At 41.5% G+C, this 22,348-nt stretch overlaps 2 protein-coding genes across 3 annotated transcripts; both read left to right on the forward strand.

The window, feature by feature from the left end:
• The first annotated feature begins 661 nt into the window (after positions 1–661).
• Positions 662–10,076, forward strand: ubap1 (ubiquitin associated protein 1). Its single transcript, XM_086198754.1, has 7 exons — positions 662–834; positions 3,524–3,572; positions 3,692–3,816; positions 4,804–5,610; positions 5,722–5,880; positions 6,832–6,933; positions 7,077–10,076. The coding sequence occupies exons 2-7, from the start codon at positions 3,533–3,535 to the stop codon at positions 7,215–7,217; spliced, it is 1,374 nt and encodes a 457-aa protein (XP_086054880.1). The 5' UTR covers positions 662–834; positions 3,524–3,532; the 3' UTR covers positions 7,218–10,076.
• Positions 10,077–10,809: 733 nt separating this feature from the next.
• On the forward strand, positions 10,810–22,175 carry dcaf12 (DDB1 and CUL4 associated factor 12). Of its 2 annotated transcripts, none has more exons than XM_086198760.1 (9): positions 10,810–11,231; positions 15,084–15,374; positions 16,192–16,470; positions 16,805–16,865; positions 16,985–17,178; positions 17,625–17,690; positions 18,579–18,741; positions 19,892–20,070; positions 20,213–22,171. In XM_086198760.1, the coding sequence occupies exons 1-9, from the start codon at positions 11,172–11,174 to the stop codon at positions 20,369–20,371; spliced, it is 1,452 nt and encodes a 483-aa protein (XP_086054886.1). In that variant the 5' UTR covers positions 10,810–11,171; the 3' UTR covers positions 20,372–22,171. The 2 variants fall into 2 exon arrangements, with proteins under 2 accessions (XP_086054886.1, XP_086054885.1); XM_086198759.1 differs by lacking the exon at positions 10,810–11,231 and adding an exon at positions 13,506–13,628 and having other exon boundaries at positions 20,213–22,175.
• Positions 22,176–22,348: the final 173 nt, after the last annotated feature.

Consider the following 22,348-nt stretch of genomic DNA (forward strand, 5'->3'; position numbering starts at 1 on the left):
AGCATTCTACAGATGTTTTATTTCTGATAAAACACTGCTAAAGTCTAAGTCTAGAATTGTCTATAACTGACTGTTATTTCATTTTAGACAAACAATGTAATACTGAATTTTAGTTGCTATGTCACGGAGTATCAAGAGTCAATTTTGTCATATACCAGAACATTTTAAAAAGTAATAAGTGATTCATATATATATATATATATATATATATAATTGTTGAAGGGGTCCTGACAAATGCATGCAAGGTGAGCATGAACAATAATGTGAGGAAATGTAATGTTGAACCTAATAAAATTTTCATCCTGAATCAGGATCCTGTCATTTTTCCAAACTTTGTTAGTTCTGGTTCTTTAATGGAAAATAAAACTTAGTCGTCACTTGTTAATTTCGACAAACTTTATTTACAAAAGCTGAATTCCAACATACATTTAGATTTGTCTTTGACTTTTAGGCTTTGAAGGCAAACATATTTTCACGGACCTCATCTTAGCCTACAGTAACATTGTGTGTGTGCTACTTCTCTTTTTTCGGGAAATGTAAGTAGATCTAATTGAATTCCTTTCTTGGGAAGGTGTTTTCTCCCGTAAAACCAGTATTGCTAGGCCACTGACTCACACCTGGAAGCTGTGTTGCGAGGTTCTGACGTCATTGCGCTGAGTGACGTCAGACAGGAACCAGTGGAAGGGAGTTTGACAAATCAAGATGGCGTCTCACGCAGAGGCAGGAAAGAGATTTCTGTATAAATAAAACTCATTCGGAGGTTTGTTTAATTTGAAGCAGTTCCTCAACAAGAAGTCATTTGGGTTTCGCAGGAACAAGACGGAGCAGATATAGGTGAGACAAGTCTGTGTCTGCACGCTTTCTCAGTTTTGTTTCGGGGCGGTGGCAGCAGTCTGTCCTATCCAACCAAATAACGTCAGTCAGGCCACTGGTAAAGCTAGGAGGTATAGCATGGAACCACCTTAGCTTTCCAGAACATTAGCTTGAGGATTGTTGGCGAATCTTTTTAATTGCCCTCAATATCACTGTAACGCTAAATTTTTGGGCAACGCAAAGTTGTAAATATGGGTTGTTGCTTTGAGTTGGACTGACGAAAGGTGGAGTAGCCTAGCTTGTTGCTATTTATCGTTCTCATAACTTCTGCTACACTAGCCAAAAGAATGTGTCGTACCTCCGTGTTTGTGAGCCTACGTTTTCTGATAGCCTTTGACTTTTTCTTTTAAATAATAACTCAAACGATATCGACTTACAGTCAATGCGATTCTTACGTCGCCGTTTTAAGTCAGAGGCAATGTAGCTTCTCTTAAGTTAGCCTAATGAAAGCTAGTTAAACTGTCCCATCACCAAACTGGTAAATTTATAACTTGCTAAATTGGATTACTTGTCATCTAATTGTATTCGGTACAAAGTTGTTTCACTAACCACTAAGTACAGGAACTTAAGTGGGGTTTGTGTTGTCAATGTCATTTATTTCTAAGAGTTCCTAGATGTTGGATAACTAAACGAGGTAGTTTTAAACGCCTTAGAAATCTGACACACAGATGACTCCTGATCAGGATGTTCTCTCTGATCATGTGTTGCCAGTGCTGGAAATTATACAAGTAATACATTTTTTTTGAAGCACTTGTATCTAATTTGAATATTTCCATGTTACAATTTATCTTTCATCAATGCCAGATGGAAATATTTGACTTTCTTCTCCACAATATTTATTTGACAGTTGCAAGCTATTTTAGATGTATTTTTTTCACAATACACAATTTAACAAGTTTTCAAAATAAAACACATTGTTAACCCGTGTTTTTTTGGCTTTGGATGCTTTATCAAGAGCAGAGTATGGCTGAGTCATATTTCAAATGCCTGAATTATTGACAGCTCCATCAAGTAGTGATGTTATAATTTCTTTAGTGATTTAATGTAAATAAATAATCTGAATCTTTCAAATGTGCTGCTGATTATTTAAGATTAGATACCAAGTATAAAAGTTATATTTATAGGCAATTCATTGAAAAAAAACAACCTCAAGCTGGCAAAATTATGTTTTTCTCCCAGTTTCTGAAAGTTTAAAGTATATCTATGACTGCTGCGTATTCATACCACAATTAATTGTATCGACAAAAACTAAATCAAGCATTTTCTTAATTGTGGTTAAGACATCAAAAGAAATGTGAAATTTATGAATGTTGTACTACGGTATTTTGATAAGTTGTTTATTATGACTGTTTTATAAGTAACTTGTTGCCAGTCTATATAACCTGGCGACTGTCATGTGAATACAAGATCAGTAACCTCTTGCCAAGTTTTCTATCCCACACATTCTTGCGAAAATTATGTTTTCTTTAGCTCTCAAGATGTTAAATTTCCTTCCCTGGCTATTTAGAATCATAGCTGTGACCCTATTGTGTTTTGGCTGGGTAGCACAGAGTTGGCTTAGGTGAGGTGGTTATATATTGAATATTGATGAGATGTGATTAAAGCCTGCTAGTGAAGCTGAATATACATAGCTGAATGTGTAATGTGAGTAGTCCTTGCAAACTGATGATTTTGCAGTGAGTTATTTGATTCAGTCATCATTATGTGCCTGTGCTTGAAGCCATGGCATTTAATGCTGTTTCTAATACTTATATATATCTCTCTCATACCTTATTCATATTTTCCTTACACATTTCCATAGCTAACTCCTTCTGCAACTTTGAGAAAACCCCAGCAAAATATCTATATCTATATATATCTATAGCTATATATATGTATGTATATATGTGTATATATATATCTATATGTGTATATATATCTATATCTATATATGTGTGTGTGTGTGTGTGTGTGTGTGTGTGTGTGTGTGTGTGTATATATATATATAAATTTTAAAAATAAAAATGGCAGCTCTGAAAAAATCCCACCAAAACAACGGGAGCCCCTCAAACAATGGGCAGCTCAACAGACAAGAGGGTTTATTAAAATTGACAGACAATGTGAATATTTCGCTGGAATTTTCTAGTTTTAAATGTTCTTTATGGAGGATAATGTGTGGTCAGTTTGATACACAGTTGAAAGGAGGCATCACTTTTTCTACTCTAAATCACCACACAGATCAAAGTCCTTCCTTCTGTGAATGGGAACAGTGGCTTCTCTGTGCTGATCAACTCAGGCATTGTTGTGCAGCCTGACCAAATAACGGTTTATATGATGTAAGATTCAAAGCACCAGAACAAAGGCTGTGGAATGGTGGAAATTTATCATTTTGATATGTGGGGTCATTACACTGCCAGCGATGAGGTATCATGCTGTTATGCTTTGATTTAAACTGCTATGTGAAACAAAGTTTTAGCTCTGTGAAAGACCAATTGAAGCAGCACTGGTAACATTTGTATTGAGCTGTTAGCTGTAGTGTTGAATCATAGGAGGAAAATTGGTTTATGGCTTGTCAATCATCACCTATTTGTTAAATAAAAACCCTGGCACTCAGGGTTCTGTAACTCAGCGGTGAATTAGTAGTTTATGTTCATTTCTGTCTTTTTTTTAGAGTTTCTAAATGGCTGCAAGGAAGTCTGCATCAGATGCATACAACAATGGTGAGGGTCTATTTTAATACCTTTTTCTTTGACCATGCTGTCATTTGGAGGTTTGAGCAAAGTTTATGTTCAAGTTCTATCACCAATACACTCATTTTGATTGTTCTTGTATATAACAGGACCCATCAGTTACCTTGATGAAGTTCCCTTCAAGATCAATGAAAAGTTCCGGTGCCCAGCCAAAGTAGGGCTGCCTATCGGCTTCTGTCTGCCAGACTGTGGCTCTTTGTTGGTGGACACACAGGTAAGTCACATACAGTAAAGATGGCATTGATACTGAACTTGGTTTACTGTGGCTGTAGCCTATTTGCAAGTAAATGGTTAACATTTTATCAGTCACCCAGTATTTTACCATTGATTTGTTGTTGTTGTTTCACACTGAAAAACGCGTGTCAACATGGGTTTTTGTACCCGCATTTGCTCGGCCTTAGGGTGCATTCAAGCTTCCAGCAAACGCAGGTCTGAGTTCCCGCCGTGAGGGCTGCGTGCCTGTTTTTGTCTTTCGCACGTCATCGCGCTGGCAACGTCATCATTATATGTAAAAGTGCGCCGTGTCTCAAAATGCCAGTGATGTTCCCATAAATCACTGTGTTCTGTACGGTTCCAGAAATCTTCCACCGGATCTCCTCTTCACCGCGGATGGCGAGCAGCTCGCGGACTTCACGATCTTGCCAGTGCGCTGCCATGATCGATAAAAAGATGTGCAAGGTCGCGATACAAGTTGTATACAAACACGATCTGCTTGCACAGTTCACCTTAGGGTTCCCAATTGGTGGGAGTTCCCAAGCAGAGATTAATTCACCTAAGATCATACACATGTAAATTGTTTGAAAGAAAAGGAGTGAAATAGAGTCTCAGGGACATCAACAGGAAGACTGATCTTATGGCAGAGGCCAAAACTTGTGGTGAGGTGAGCGAGCAGCTCTCGCCTTTTTCACACTGCAGGCGAGCCGGGCCGAGCTGCTGAACACCCGGGTCGCTTGGCGAGTCAGTCGATGCCGAGTCGACCCTTTCAGAGTGCACAAACACCCGCGTTCACGATGCAGAGTAAAAGAGGTTTATGAGTTGCTTGCCGATTTTTTTTTTTTTTTTTTCAGCATTTGACAGGTGTGCTGATTTTGTGGCCTGTATGTAATGCAAAAGAGAAGAAGCCTCTGACAATAATTATCCCTATTTTCTTTACTCTTTGTGCCCACTTTTCCCATCATCCTCTTCTTCCTGTTCTCAACAGTATGACTTTTCTTTGGAGAAACGTAGTGTGCGCTGGGGCATTGAACTGGCCGAGGCCAGAGCAGCTGAGGCCAGAGCAGAAGAGGCAGCAGCCAAACAGGAGGCAGACAACAGAGAGTGTGTAACTCAGGACATTGATGGTGGTGGAGGAAAGAAAGCCCGGTCTACTGCAGAGGACCAGGACCCTCCACCACCAGCGATGAACCCTGTCCTGGCTGGATTGAGCCATAATGCTATCCTCACTCCACTGCCCGCACCCAGCCTGGGTCCCAGGAAAACCCAGCCGAGCACTCCTCAGCCACACAGCCTCAATCTAGCTGACTTTGAGCGGGAAGAGGACCCCTTTGACAAGCTGGAGCTCAAAACTTTGGACGATAAGGAGGAGCTCAGGAACATTCTCCAGAGCCAGCCCCAACCTCATCCTCCCCCTTCTGTGTCACCACCAGATGTCTCCCAGCTCGGCTCAGCTTCACGGGGCAACAGCCCGTCCCCTCCCACAACTACCACCAGCCTCACAGTCAAATCTGGCTTCACTCATAAACCAAATGGATTGGTTGCCCTGCTGGACATGGACAGGGTGGGGTATTCCGCGAGAGCGGGGTTAGATGCAGACGACCGGCCCTGTAACATCCGCTCTCTTACTTTTCCCAAACTCTCTGATTCTGGTGACCCTGAGCCAGTGAGGTACAGCCCAATCCCTGCTTCTCGACAGAACCTACCCAATGGCAGCCCACCAACCATACCCAAGACCCAAGTCACATTTGCGCCTGAGCCACCAAGCCACAATAAGTGTGGTACAGCAAAACCGGTGAGCATGAGAGTGTAAGGAAACAGCTGTGAAAATGAACCAGAGACGGTAAATGAGGAAGTCACATTACCTTGTTTTTATCCTTGATATTAACTCAAGTGTCTTCACTAGGCCAACCCAGGGTCTGGATCTGCTGGTTTGCCATGCGGGGGAGCCCTGCTCAGCATGACCCCCAGTGAGCGTCAGTGTGTGGAAACCTTAGTGGGCATGGGCTATTCTTATGAGGGTGTTTTACGGGCCATGCAGAGACAAGGGCAGAACGTGGAGCAGGTGAAACTCCCTCTCACATGAGTGCACAGATATTTGGCATGCTTAGAATGATCAGGGTGTGTTTTTTTTTTCTTATACCTGTATTATTGTGTTCAGTGGAGCATCAGTGTGATGTAATATAGCTACGTTTAAATAAAGGTGTTGTATTCACATCAGTCTGTCGTCCTTACAACTATGGCACTGGGTGAACGTCTGCGATACGATCTGCTAATGTGAAATGGTTGTAACTGTGTGCTCTGAAAGCTTTGTCACGTCTATTGTGTGCATCATTTTAATTATTAATTTAGAATTGTTTTATTAAGAGCATTTGATCTTCAAACAACTAAATCGTCATGACATTTGACATTTATAAGCAGAAAATAGGGAACCTGAGGTTTTAGAGTGCACCACAATATGGCATCGGCAGATATTGGTAATGATTATTATTTTTGTATCGGTCCATTTGGCGATATTTAACACCGACCCATATTTGCTCAGGTCTTCTTCGCTCATCATATGTTGTTGAGGAAACATTGAAGTAAATATCTTTCGTGGGCTTTTCCAAATGTTTGGAAAATAAAGAGAAGCAATACTTTTGCAAATTTACAATGTACTTGTAGTGTGAGTTTTAGAACTAACCGTTAACAACATTTGAACTTGTTGGACACATAATAGCAACATTGATAAATATCTATTATCGGACAAATCTGTTCTTAAATATCAGCATATCAGACATCTGCAAATATCCAATATGGAGCATCCCTGATGTTATTACATAATTTACAAGATATCTCACACGTAAGTGAATCCTGCAGAACATTTCATGATAAAACAGGTTATTGTGGGTTTTTTTAAATTTTAAATCATACTGGACACATCTTATTGGCCTCAATTTTAGTAGCTAATTGCAGCTTCTGTGATATTGTGCCCAAAGCAGAGACATGCTAAATATGTTTTTGCTGTTTGTCCAAGGTTCTGGACTACCTGTTTGTCCACGGACGCCTGTGTGACCGGGGCTTTGATGCGAGTGCAGTGGAGGAATGTTTAGAGATGTACCAGTGCTCGGAAGAAAAGGTGGGACGCGACGAGCTCCAAAATATTAGGAGTGCAAATCACTGGGCAGCTAGGAATCGTTGTTTAGTTTTCATATCTATTTTTTATAGTCTTTTCTAGATCTTTAACTTGGTAACATTTGTTTTTTTTGTCCACCTCAACAGGCCTTGCAGTTCCTTGAGCTAATGTCGAGATTTGGCGAGATGGGATTTGAGCGGGAGGCCATCAAAGAGGTGCTGCTGTTCCACAACAACGATCAGGACAAGGCTCTAGAGGACTTGATGGCTCGAGCCGCAGCGAGTTGAGCCAAGCTAAGCCGCCATCCAAAGCCCATCCCAGGGCTTGCCTCCCGCTACCACCCAACACAGCCCCTTCCCTTCTGCCTACCCCATCACACCATGCCCTGCCCTCGCCTTGGCTGTGGAAGGGACAGCTGGGAGACAACTATGTTTCTCTCTATGCTAAAACGTAAGACTGTGCCAAGAGTGGAGGGGGTCAAAGTGCAACAATACTTCACGGTGGTGTTTCTTTCTAATAAATCCTGGGGTTAGGTTCCAGGATTTGGTACTTCTAGGGTGTTCAAGAATGCGGAGAACGTCTGAGATAGGAAAGATGAACTGGAAGATTTGGGCAGTGGCATTATTGATGCCATTTTGATTTGCTTCCACTTGGAAGTGTTAATCTTGACTGCTGGTAAGGCTGCTGGTCTGAATGGAGAGGAGCTGGTGGCAGTCCCAGTTTGAACTTCTGAAATTCCTTAACAACTAAGCTGCCATCTTCCACTGCTCAGTGCAGACTTAGTAAATGATGGAGAGGATAAGAGGCCTTGGAGAGGCCTTCTTAAAGCTGAACAGAAACAGCATAAGTATAAAACCGAGAGGAAGAAAATCAAAGGCACTGCCGCCAGACAGAGAATCGACTCTAAAGAAGTGCCCTCTCTGCTCTGGTGCCCTGCACCTCGTTCTGTTTTCATTCTTGTCTGTTTTTCTGTTCATTTGGGCACTTTTTCACGTCAGTTATATCTTTCAATTTCTCTGCTTTTTGTTTTAGGATTTGCATTCTAAATCCTTTGTCATTATAGCTCAACACTTGTTATACTACTGCCCCCGTACGCTCTTTGACCTGCACTGGAATGGCCTGCTACATGAGCGGGAAGAGGAATAAATACAAAATCCCACACAGACACACAGGCACACACAGGATTCATGATCGTCAAGCTCTTCAAAACAGAACACCGACACTTTCATTAAATAATATAGATTGATAATGTAAGATATCTTACATAAGTGATGCTTTTAACTATGAATTGTTTGCAGACTGGAAACGAGTGAGTTGGAAAAAGTGAAACAAAATCTTCAGTGTAAGGTGTTTTTTTTGTTTTTGTTTTTACCGGCTCCATCACAGTGCAATAGAGACATTTCATATTGTGTAACTGTTGAGTGGCACTTTGAGCCTTAGTCATCGTTGGGAGAGATGAGAACGTCTTTAAGCCTTGCTGGAAAAATGTGGATGTAACTAGAAAAGATTTCAGTGATTTCTATCATTTATCCTGTCTTTGGATCTCATGACACAAAAATTCAGATTATTCGAACATTCTTTTGTTTGTTGAATTGTGTCCGTATGTATATTTTTCTCATGTCTAATAAGAAATGAGTAATCATCTTAACTGATGTTTGTCAGCATCTCTGTTGTCTTTAAAGTTGCAGATTTTCCACGGGCCAAAAGAATTTTTCCCCTGGGTTGATTGGGTTGAAATTTTTCAAATAAGATCATTCCCCTTCATCCCTTTACATATACTTCAACGCATTTCTGCTCATTTGCACTAGAAATGAAGACGGCAAAAATGCACATCAGTCTAATTTCTGCACATTGATGTTTAATGTGATTCAGAGAACTGGCACTTTGTTGGTGGTAGATCCAGTACTTCCTCTGGTCCACATATACAAAGTGTATCTTACAATTGTGGCCCACAATGTGTTTCAGAACAACCCTGGAATTAACACCTCCTATTGAACTGTAGTTTACCAAAGAATTTGACTTTAATGATATTGCTGACTCCTTGGGCACTGCTTGGAAAAATGATCATGTGACCAACATTGACTGATCTCATTGGTTTGCCTCCTTCACGTCACCAGTGGACATACGTAGTCACATGAAAACTGTTCCGCTGTGTGAGGAGCAGCCATAAGCGACATAGCAGGCTGGAAGCAAATGGAAGTAACACTTTGATCCTGACATCTGTTGTGTCCCTCTGACAGAAGAACAAATTTTGTACGGGAGAACATTTCATGTATGAGGCCCAGTATCTGTAGAACACACAGAAGTACTCAAAAAACACATGCGCACCTGTACTTGTAATGGCTGAGGCTCCCTTTCAGTCAGAAATGATGTAAAATAAGTGAAGCTAAAAGTTCAAATTGGTGGCTTTGTTCTTTTTTTTGCGGTTCACAAGGGTGCTCAGAATCATAGCTTACACACATCCTCGTGTCTACTTACATGACACACATCAACATAAATCTGTCTCTATCTGATTTACAGCGTCTGTTGTTATTAGTACAGTTGTTGTTGTTTTTTTAACATTTATTGTAGACTTTCACATGAGCCACATTTCCAAACTTCAGCCGGCACCGTGGTTGACATTACAGGCACAACCCTTCTAACCTACTTTTTTTTTTTTTTTAATTGCATTCCTTTTGATTTCTTGTCATTAATAAGGTAAAAGGTCTTCATACCTTACAGGCACATTAGTGGTATCACTACTGCAAGCAGGTGTCCACTAACCTCTCCACAGAAGCCACACAATTTGTCTTGAATTCAGTTCTGGATATAATCCATGAATCTCCCATGTTAAGACCAAGTTGTAGGGGGATGAAATGCCAGCATTTTGCTACTTAGGGGGTCAAGTTTGTATATCAGATCCTCATCTAAGTCACCACATAATGGAACACGGGGGCTCTAATAAACCTCACAAATAATCTTTACCTTATTAAAAGCTGCGTGAGCGGAGTTTTCTTTTCCAGGATCCCAAAATGTGATTTTTGTGATGTTAAATTTCATCTTCCTAGATTTGGAAGTTCCACACGATTAAATACGCATATAATTTCAGTCACAATGCTGTTGTTATTTTTGACTTTCATGACATTCAAAGCTCAATTTTCTAATAGTCATCATCTCTAGAATGGCCACAAGTGATTAAATATGTTGACGTGGAGCTGGTGAGGAAGCTCAACACTCCTGCTTTCTTTGTTTTTTTGTCTTCCACAGCAAATTCCCTGTATTTTTATTCTGTTTGTTCAGTCACAAGAAAGCAGCAACAAAGAGATGATTGTCCATCCAGGTATTGTCTGTAGCAACTGGAAACGTCCAATTGTGAGCTGGTCAGCAGACAAAGAAAAAAATTACATTCCACAAAAATGAGTCAATATTTGGCCTGCCAAAATAAATACACTATAAGGTATCAAACTCCAAAACAGTACACATTATTCATTCAATTTCCATTTATTTAAGACTGAATATATAATTATGTTACATAAATAAACAAGCAGACACACAAACTAAAATAACTTTTCTTTCTTAAACTTTCAAATAATAATAGAAGCATGTGGAAGGAGCGTAAATGTCTTTGAGACTTAGTCTACTGTGTATTTATACAATTGCAAGATATTGCAATTCAATATCGGGATTATTATGATTATCACCTCCATCTAAGTAATCTCATAAATCCACAATTATGTGCATGAAATTTGGAAGCTATTAAAATACATTAGAAATATTAACAGTTGTTTTTTAAATAATTCACGCTCCCAAAACTAAAATTAAAATCGTATAATCCTTCGAAAATTTCGTGAACGCGCACGCATGACGCTCGCGTTGACGTGCGGTGCGACCTTGTTTTTGTTGATGCTCGCGACTGCGGCTGCGCGCTGCCCAATGCTTTTGCCGTTGCTGACGCGACTCGTCAAGGAAGAAAAAATACTCCTTTGAATCCTCTGGTTTAGTTAACGACTCTCTAAAGTGAATAGGTTGAACGGCCTGAGTGTAGTTTTGTTTTAGAGGCTGGGAAGCGAGCTAACGATCAGAATTCAACGATAATCCCAGCCAGCGACGAACCAACCTCTCCCGTATGTGATCGCCCTTGCTTGTCATCGGACGCCGTTAGCTAGGGCCAAGAAACAACATCGTATATCTCCATTATATGATCCAGTGTCCAGCGTCACTTCTACCCTCCATGTGGGTGAGGGAATTGTGTGTGTCAGACTATGGCGAGAAAAACAGTTAGCAGGAAAAGGAAGGCAGGAGAGCCCAAGGACCAACAACAGGTAGGCGGAAACCGGTGCTGATCTAGCTTGCTCAACGAGCTAGCTAATCAGTCCTGTTAGCATGCTAACTAGCACAGCCCTAGCTGATTAAAGATATGTCAGGGGCAGACTGATGGGGACATTGTAATAAATTAAAACCTATGATATATTGATAATACAGCCATATAGAAATTACATCTATGGTCTTTGTATAAGTTTGCCAATTACAGCCTGTCTTTATTCTATAGTCAGTATCGGGTGATGTTAGCTTTGTCAACGGCTGTCTGGTAACACGGCAGCTAATGTTAGCCAAAGCTCCAGCTGATGTGGTAGGATGTGTATATCTCTTAAATCGTATTAACGTTTCAGCACCCTAAGGTCGTTAATGAAGGCAGTAAGATTGGGTTCAGGCCATCACACCAATCCACGTTCCAAAATGATTATCCTTGTTTAAACTGTTGTTTGTGTAGTAGCTGAATATTGGGTTATGATTTGATTGTTTAGCTAACGGTAACACGATCTAACGTTAAGTTCTACACATGGTAACCAAAGATCGGTTAGTCCTAATGAACTGACAGATTACAAGTCTGCTTTATCAGCATGAAGATCCTGCCTGTCCACTCAGCCCGTAACATCACGATGGAACCCCGCTGTGGTACAAGTAAATATGCCTTGATGAAGGGCTGGACGATAAGGCCAGACATGTTACACAATAAATTTGTTCAGGCGACATGGATAAACTCATCGGTAGTACATGTGAAATGAGTATTTCTTCCTAGTTAAGAGCTGAATTTTGCTTGAAAGTAAAAGTGGACCAAATGGTTGATAATAGCCTCAAATCCTCGTGGATAGAACAATTGCAAACATTTACAGTCCATGTCTCTACTCTAAAACAGAACAATTTTTATGAAATAACTTATATTGAGCATCAAAATATTTAAATGCGAAATCCTTTCTGTCTTTTCCTTGAAAAATAATGTAATGCAGAAACTCAAGTTCCATGGTGGGAAACGGCGTATGTCAAACGGCAGGGTTTAAGTACATTTTGAATTACGTAATTAAATTAAATATTGAAAAACTTGTAAGGTGCATGTAAAGTTCAGCTTTGTGATTAGATCACATACACTAGAAGTACTGTTAGTGATGTCATATACTTTATACTCTGAACAGCTGATTAAAGTGATCGTGAAATGTCTCCTGGTAGTTTATGTGAGCACTGTGCTAGAAACTGCTGATACTATCATGTGGTTTTTGACTTCTGGAATGTAATTTCTTAATTTTTGTGTAATCCAGCGGGTCGTATTGTTTCAAATGCTGAAGCAGGTTTGTTGTGTTTCCTGTGTGTTGGTGTGTCCCCGCAGCACAGTTAACAGTGTACAGTTTTTAGTCAGAGACTCTAAATCACAGAAGTTGAGGGACCTTTCTTTTCTACAGTGTCTTAATCCTTGGTGTCAGTCACTCCAAATGCTTTTTCTGCAGCTTCATGGCTCATTTGGATGACTTCGCCGCACCATTTTGCATGGATCAGGATTAATAGTGAATAGGGAAAAAGCATGGTGGTGGGTTTCAGATCCATGTCCACAAGAGCTGCTGTAGCACAGTGATAATCCAGGATAAAATCTGTGAACCAGATCGTGAACTCCTGGAGCGCTCCCTCCTCCTTTATTTTACTTTCATTGTAATGTCGATAAAGCCACTCATCTACCAGCAGCCCATTAGATTGTCTGATGCCATCTCACCCGGCCATTCTTGGTGGCTTTAATCACCGCTCCCACTAGGACACTGAAAGGCTACCAATATGTGAGCCATACCATGCACATACGTAAGACCCTAGATAAGGGTTATGGCCCAGTTTCTTTAGCTTATACTAGGTCACTCCCCCTCCCTCTGCTTTGATCAGCTGATCATAACATCATCCTACTCGCCTAAGGCTACATCCCTGCAGTGATGCGTGCAGAAAAAGAGGTGAGGACAGTTAAAAGCTGGACTCCATCTTGCATTGAGGCTCTCCAGGGTTCTTTGACTGCAGCACATGGGAGCTGTTTCTGGATTCAAGCACGGGTGTAGATGGGGAAGCATTCACAGTAGTAAAATACTGTATATGCTGTTTTGATTCTGTAATTCTATCAAACGCCTCATTTACAAATAGCTCTTTGTCCATATGCAATACAATTGGAAGCTTAGTTATTCCCATTAGACCCTCCACGATCTCCAAAACAGCTCCCTCTATTTTTTTTCCGTCCATTGTTTATCCTGTCTGTGTTGAAAAAATTTGAACTTCTGCTGCAGACATTGGATAGACCATGAAAAATGTGCCAGCTGAAACAAGCTAACAGGCTTTTGCTCTCTCTGCAGCTATGTCTGGTGCATGAGGGCGGTCGTATCAACTTCCGGGGGCATATTCCACACCAGACTTTTGTATGTGAAAGCTAGGTGTAAGCAGATCACTATATTCCCAAATAACAAACGCAGGTTCACCTAGTAGCTCAAAGGCATCCTTAATGGGAAAAATGGCGGGGGAGTTTACAGAATCTGCTGAAGAGAGGGGAAGAAAGGTCAATAAGAGAGTGAAGCAGGCCGTTAGTCAAGTTCAATCCCAGTACAAAAATTAGATCATGCAGAAGGTTCAGCAAAGCAGCCACAGGGGAGCGGTGGGGGCCTGCTTCCAGAGACCTGGCCAGGCGTTCAGTGTGATATAGTTCAAATACAGCCTTGTGCCATCGACCGCACTTATCCTCCATAATTGGGAGGTCCTGCTGTGGTTCTAGAGCCTCTCCAGTTTTGCGACCTCACTGGAAGGGTTTACTGATGCTGATCTTTTCCTGCTAGACAACATTTACAGCTACCTGGAGACGTTTGGTGGATTTCTTCTCTTCTTTTAACTCCGTGCGGGCTGTGATCCCCTCCAGCCAAAGTGGACACTTGCATGGTCGCGACCAAGGTCATACATTACTGATAGTGGATGTGAGAGACTCAGGGGGTTCCTTAACAATCACATTTCATGACTGGGCGTGGGCTTCGTGTTCAGTTCATGGTCTTGGTCTTACTCTTGCGGGATCTGAACCAGAACGTGACCTTGACCACCATGATTATATGGAGTCATGTGACAATGCACTGCTGGAGTTGAATGCAGCAAAGACCAAGGTCATTACCCCAGGAGGAAGCCCTCTAGGTTAAACCCAGTCATGAAATAATTTGTAGAATTTAAGACAATGGCAGAATTTATGCAAATTGAAGAGGAGGGGGAGATGCCGAACACTGATAACAGACTTGTGAGAGAGCTGACTCCAGTCTCCCTCTATGAATAATTTTATAGGTTTTTTTTGGGCAATAATACCTCTCATGAATAATTTTGATAAGCATTCTTATTGCCACTCTAAGACAATTTTCTATCATCGATATAATGATAATATAATACAAGTACATTGTTAGAATAAGCAATGATAATTGAATTCTTGGTATTCAGACATTGGCATTTGAAAAAAATAAAATAGTTAAAAGTGCTCTGTACTGAAGGGCTTAAAGTTCTGCACTTTCAGATTTCAATCTTTCACCCTGTTGTTCAAGGCTTAATTGTTATTGTTGGACATGTAAACGTTTACGTTGAAGTGAATATTCATATCAAGGTCAGCAAAAATGACATGTCCATGTATTGTAGGAAACTATTGTGAAAGGCGGGGAATGAAATGCTCATCGTCTGCTCAGTCTGGCTGTCTGTTTCTGTTTCTTTGCTTTTCATTTTGGAGAAGCTAATAAGGCTCTCCTTATTAACATAATTATGGATCATCTATAAATCTCAACTCCATCAAGAAAATGTGAAGGCTATTCTCTGAAAACATTCCGGAACTTGACCTTTGTTCCTTCTTTCCTCAGCTGGGCTGGTGTCAGGTACCACACAAGTGGAGCCGCATTTCTTCTTCATCACGTCATGCCCAGCAGTGGTGGTGCAGTCGGCGCTCGGTGGTCTGTGCCCTCCGGGGGCGGGAGTTCAGACCTCAGCAGCAGCATGAGTTGCGGCTCCAGCGGAGCCTGCGCGGTTTTGCCGCTGGCAGGCTCCCTGGGATCCTCAAAGAGAGGGAGTTCTCTCTGGGACGACTCAACAAGGTGTTTGCCTCACAGTGGCTCAACCATCGGCAGGTTGTGTGTGGGACCAAGTGCAACACGGTGAGATGTCGTTTCATTTTGCTTCAAACCTCCCTTAATTGTTTACAGTTTGTGACCTTATTGATCAGAAAATACAGTTTTCTTATCAATAACTGTGGTCTTGAAATCTTCCAGAGGGACTCACTCCCTATAAAAACTAAAAAAAATTTCCACAAAGTTAAACATTGTAATTCACAAATTTGCTGTTACTCCTGAAACACACCATGGCGTTCCATGACATGTAGCGTTAGCAAAGAAATGGTCATAGCGGTCAGTATTCATTGTAATCAACTGGTGCAACTGACCACCTTTTCTGTGTGTGAGACGCATTTCTAATTTTACATGGTAGGTCTATTTTTTTTTTCTCACTGGGCAACAAAGCGGTCCTGTAAGCATTTAAAATGACAGAATCTCCATAGAAACAGCTTGTTCTAAACACCTAGGCTGCTGAAAAACCCAGGTGCTCACCACTGATGTATTGTTCACATCTCTAATGGGTTTCAGGCATTACAAACTGTAGATTTGTACCTTTTGTAACAAATCTTTACTGTGTCAGTTACAAGAGTTACACAATAGATGGGAGCAAGGAGTTAGAAATAGCCACCAGGCTTTGCTCCCTGTCTGTGAGACTGAACTGAGGGATAAAAAAAATCCTATTGTTTGTAAGAACACATCAGTATAAGACCATTTCATGAAGGAGGCCTGCTGTTCAGAATAACTAATGCTGTGATTCTATTTCTGTTGGTTCTGTAAGGTGAAAAATGCACACTAATCTGTGTAGTGCTGGCTCAGTATAATAGTTTGTACCTTGTTATGTCCTCTCCTGCTTTACCCACAGCTTTTTGTAGCCGATGTCTTGACCGGGCAGATAACGCGCATTCCTATGCTGAAGGACAGGGAGTGTCATGGCGAGGGCTCAGGGGTGGTCGGAACAGTGGTGGCGGGGCGGCATTACAATTCCACTGGAAGCTCTCGTTCTCGGCTGGACCAGCAGGGCTGTGGGATCCACGCTATCGAGATCAATCCTTCCAGAACATTGCTAGCCACTGGAGGAGACAACCCCAACAGTCTGGCCATCTATCAGCTGCCCACGCTGGACCCTGTGTGTGTTGGAGACGTAAGTAGTTTTGATCTATTTTGATCAAGTTTCTGTTATCCAGCAATGTTGTGATCTTTCCAAAGTGTACTGACGTGTCCACATAGGTTGTCAAGTCATCATTAACTGGGCTGAAGGAAATCACTGTGTTGATTTATAAGAGCGAGAGCTGACCTGCATCTTCTCACAACTCTCCAACACTGGAAATAAATGAATCCATGCGATTTCTGTGATTGCCCTTCCTGACACAGGAAAAGAACAACATTGTCTCGATTTAAGTTGTGCGTCAGACTGAAGTAGTGAAGCTTGTGCGGGACCAGATTTGCTTTTACATAGTTGTCATTTGTATCTTAAGGTTGGTCACAATGATTGGATCTTCTCCATAGCGTGGATCAGCGACAGCATGGCGGTTTCTGGTGAGTTGTCTTTCTGGCACATCTGCACTCATTTTTCCGTCACGTTTCCAGATAACTCGTTGCCTTCATCAAATCAATAGTCTACAGTATCAATGCTGTATGTGTGTTGAAATTCTCAGGGTCCAGAGATGGCTCCATGGGTTTGTGGGAAGTGACGGAGGAGGTTATGAGCCAGGCAGAGCACAGTCAGAGTGAGGAGGCTATGCCCTCTTATGCCCACATCTCCCACCGTGCCCTCAAAGACATCCCAAAGGAGTACACCAACCCATACAACTGCAAAGTCCGCGCTCTGGCCTTCAACAACAACCACAAAGTAAGGGTCCCTTCATCCGGGCGCACCTGTCGTAGTTCCACTAAGCTTAAGTTCAGTTCCAATTGCTTATTTATCTTGAGTGTCAATATTTTCAATGCAAAATATCAAGGTTTAAAAACTAGTAGGTACAGCAAACTACCTCAGTGAAAATGTGACTAAAAGCTCCTAAACACAGTGAGCTGTTAGTCTCTTGAAATGAGAGCGAGCAGACATTGTCACACGCAACAAACTACATTTTTGACAAACTTAAGCTGTGCCAGCTAAACTCAGCCATACTTTCGACACAGAAAGATGTAATAGATGCTGATGGTCCCTTTTTAAAAGCCCTATATATTCGCACAAAGGTGATAGACGGGACCTGTGATCTGGGGTTTGCTCTGTCTGCCTCGGCACACCTGAGCTTCAGCCACTTACCTCCCCCTCCTGGTGTTGATTTTCTCTTTCAGGAGCTGGGTGCTGTTTCCTTGGATGGCTATTTCCACCTCTGGAAAGCTGAGCACAGTTTGTGCAAGGTAAGTTTACTATTTCACATATCATTAGCGTGTTTTAAATACCAGTTGTACCAATACTTTCTGATTTTCTGTAACTGTAATGTGACACAGGCTTCATACGGTACATGGATCTGGAAGAATTACCAAACTTAATTTTATTTGTCAATCTCAAGGCAAGGAAAAGTTTTGGGATTTTTTTTTAAACTTTATGATTTACTTTACTTTACGGGCTGCACGGTGGTGCAGTGGTCAGCACTGTGGCCTCACAGCAAGAAGGTTCCGGGTTCGAGTCCCGGCTCGGGCACGGGATCTTTCTGTGTGGAGTTTGCATGTTCTCCCCGTGTCTGCGTGGGTTTTCTCCGGGTACTCCGGCTTCCTCCCACCATCCAAACACATGCAATTTGGGACTAGGCTGATTGGATTCTCTAAATTGACCGTAGGCATGAATGTGAGTGTGAATGGTTGTCTGTCTCTATGTTGGCCCTGCGATTGACTGGCGACCTGTCCAGGGTGAACGCCGCCTCTTGCCCGTTGACGCTGGGATAGGCTCCAGCCTCCCCGCGACCCTTAATGTGTAGGAATAAGCGGAAGATGACGATGGATGGATTTACTTTACTGTATATTTACGTTGCATCAAACCAAATAGTTTGTCATCAATATAAGTTAAAAGAACGTTTTCTGAATTTTGACATGAATTTCTCTTTATTTTCTCATGCGTAAACACATATTTCAGGGAATTTGTGCCCAGGAAAGTTTCCTCAAATGTGTGAAAAAGTCATGGAAACATGCTCATAAAAATGTGTATGAACCCTGGAGACAGCTGGATTCAAACGAAGGATTTCTTCATAAATGATTTTTTTTTCGATCTTGGATGTTCTGACTTGGTTGCTGTGTGTCGTCTCCCTCCAGCTACTGTCCACCAAGCTGCCTCACTGCAAAGAAAACGTGTGTCTGGCATATGGACAGGACTGGTCTGTGTACGCCGTCGGTTCTCAGGCCCACGTCTCTTTTCTGGATCCAAGGCAGCCTATGCAAAGCATAAAGTCCGTTAATTCCAGAGAAAGAGGAAGTGGTGAGTGCTTTGTGCATTTCTTAAAAAAAAAACATTTCCAACAGGGTGTCACACAAAGTTCATTGTCTTGCTCCAAGGCTCCTCTGACAGAGAACGTTGTTCTACAATTCTACAGTTACATTTGGCAGACGCTTTTGTCTGTCTGACGTACAACATTGTAAAGTCAGCGATATCACATATTGGGTAACATTAGTATCCATTCTCTTTGAGCAGGGGTTTTCAAAGTCTGAGATGTGGCGCCTCCCCTCAGACAAACCTGGACACCTCCTTCTATTACTTCAAGTTTAGATGCCTCAAAAGGATCATGATTATAGTGTATCTCTTTAGCCAAGTTAGGCTAGTACTGCTAAATCTTTAGAGTACATCAAATACGTAAAGCAGGCTGTCTTGAGTCATTAATTAATTTTGGAGTCTTGGAAAGTTGGAAAAACTGTAAATTTCCCACACGGGAACTGTAACTCTTGCCATTGCAGAGATCTTCATGATGCCCTTTGATAACTTCATATTCCTTTACCTCCACTCGCTGGGCTTCCCCTGTAACTTTCTGGAACCCCCTCATGCAAACCCACCTCACACTCAGAAAACCTCTGACAGAGAGGATGTGCTAAAAGGTTAGAGTACAGTAAGTACTATCATATCTAGCTTCTTCATCCATGTCTCGGCCGGAGCAGCCCAATTTGTGTCCATCTGGGAACCTGGTCCGGTGCCAGTACTTCTGGACTTCATGCTGTTCTGTCAATACTTTGTTGGCATCTGCCAGTATTTTGAAGTCACAACTCCACAGAAGGAGCCTCTCACTGCTTCGTGCTGATTCTACTTGTACCCACTTTTTAAACGATTCTTTTATTTCGAGCAGTACAGCATTTTTTTTTATGACATAAATAACCTGCATACAACAAAAATTAATCAGGCAAATACTTTGAACAGGAGACATGCAGGTTCGATATTCAGATTAATGAATTAATTCATGCTTGAAAAGGAGTGGGAAGAAGAAAACTTATTTAATCCCACCCCTATCTGTCTACCATAATTTTAGTAGACAGCCACTGAAAATGAGCAGTTTATTTTTTCAAGATGAGGGAATATTCAGCGACATAGCGTGACGATAACTAGTACAGGATGATAATTCTCTGTCTGTCTGTCTTTGCAGGGATCCGTTCAGTAAGCTTCTATGAGCACATTGTGACGGTGGGTACTGGCCAAGGTTCTCTTCTCTTCTACGACATCCGAGCCCAGAGGTTCCTAGAGGACCCTCTGAATTCAGCCGGGGGTTACCGGAAGTGCCAAGGAGATGGCATCCTCAAGCTCACTACAGGGAAAGGCTGGCTGGTATGCAATCTTTTGTCTATTTGTATTGAGTAGTGAAAAATCATCATCGGTGCAACAGCGTTGTCGCCACAGATTGCATGCGTAGTCTTGTTCCCTCACCCGAAACCTCTCCCCCTCTCCTCTTACACTCTGTTCCTTTCAGAATCATGATGAGACATGGAGGAGTTACTTCTCGGACATTCATTCCTTCCCCAATGCTGTGTACACACACTGCTACGACGACTCTGGCACAAAGCTGTTTGTGGCAGGTGGACCCCTCTGTTCCGGCCTGCACGGAAACTACGCAGGACTGTGGAGCTAGCCTCTCTGTGCTTTCCATCGCTCTACCACGGCATCCTTGTTCAGATTTCTATCAAACCAAGTCCCTCCATCCCTTTTTTTTTTCCTCGAGCCCACTGACATAACTGTATTTGGTGTCCCCTCCTGCGCATTTAATATTTTGCATTCTGCTCTCACGGGGTCTCAGGAGCATGTTCTTGCCCCCCACCATATCACAGCTTTGAATATTGTCGTCGATCTTCATGTTCACATTTCACTTTCCTATCTCTTCAAGTATTCCTCTTCTCTTTCCACCAAAGTTTCTCAGTTTTTTAATATAAATATATATATAAAATGCATAAAATAGTCATTTTCAAGAGCTGTGAAGTCTGCCACTGAGGAACAGAGAGAGAAAATCATTAGGAATAAAGTTACAGAGGCTTTCATCATTTAAAACACTGACAGGGATTAGCCTGGTCTTTAGCTGGCTTGTTTTTGTCTGTGCGGATAGTGTTTCCTCTGTGATAAATGACAGTGTCTTTGTGAAATACTCATGGAAGTTCCTTTTCATTCTCTCACTGAAGTGGACGGCAATAAAAAAAAAAAAAAAGAAGCTGAGAGCTGAAGAAGGACTGAAGAGACGATTCCTTTTGACGGACTTAACGGGAGTGCAGTTTGACGTTTGGTAGAGAATATTTACTGGTTGGAACAGCCCGTCCTGTCCCACAACAATCACAGAAAACTTCTCCCCCCATCAGAATTGTATTGAAGACAGGCTTTCCAATCAAAATGGGACTCTGTGTTTATATGTTTCTTGCTCAGATGACGTGAAGGAGAAATAAGATTGAGAAATGCAGTGTTGATCTGTTATGAATTAATCCCAACAAATGCGTATTCTATTTTTGACTGCTGATACTCTGATTTGCTTTATCTGTATTTATTCCCCCCACCCCCCACTCACCCACCTCTCCTTTGCCCTTACTCATATGGTCAGGGGTGTTATTATCTACTTTTTTTTTTTTTTTTTTGAAGGATCTGTTTGTGCTTATGTTGCCGTTTTCTTTGATTGGAATTCATTCAGCGGATTTTTCACACTGGCAGTGTAACACTTGTCCATCTGTAAGTATCCCAGAAAATTTAACCTGAAATTTTCTGGTTTGGTAGCAAGTTGTCAAAAAGAGGTTTTTAAATAATAACTGGGATCAGTTCCCTGTGATTCTGCATCTCCTCCACAGGAGCAGGGGGGAAGATCTGTGGTAGCTCACTTTTATCCTCACAACCATCCAAGAAGGACACAAGGAGAACTCACATAGTTTTGTTTTGTTGTTTTTTTTTAACTCGACCCTGGAGTTTATGCTGCAGGCACATATGTTTGTCAAACTTTTTGTCTTTTTTTTCCCCTTTTTGGAGTGAGTGATTCTGCTCCTTTCCTTGTTTGGTAGAGGCAGGGTAGGCTTGAGTTATGTTTTTTGCCTTTCTCAAGTCTTTCTGTGAAAGACTGCCATAGGCGACCATACCTTTCCTTGTCTACATGGAACTTTTCACCAGTTTTCATGATAATGGCAGATTGAAAAAGAAGAAACCCCAATTACGACCACAAATTGAACAAATAACCAACACTTTTAGAAGTGTATTTTATATATAAATGTGTATATGTGTAAAATACACAGGGACAATTGCATACATTTTTATGTATATGTCTGAGGAAGTGTGTGGAGTGATGTGTCTATTTGGCGATGCCCTTTTTTTTATACACACCTCATGAATGTTTTTACAAGTGACTGAATCTGAGGATATTATGAGGAAAAAAAATCTGAAAAAAACACTATTAAATCTTTAAAGGAGTAAACAATAAAATTCAAATGTATATTGATGTGATGTTTATTTTTCATGGGAGCATATATTATTGAGTTGGGCCGCTGCTAATTTAGATTGTCACAAATGTGACTATAGCCAACGTGTACATATTAAAAGTACGTATACATTAAACACACAAGAAAACGTAGGTTCTAGGATATGT

The sequence above is a fragment of the Aulostomus chinensis genome, chromosome 3, assembly GCF_037954235.1.
Source record: "Aulostomus chinensis isolate RoL2024-O1b breed Wild chromosome 3, RoL_Achi_v1.0, whole genome shotgun sequence".
NCBI classification, from domain to species: Eukaryota; Metazoa; Chordata; class Actinopteri; order Syngnathiformes; family Aulostomidae; genus Aulostomus; species Aulostomus chinensis.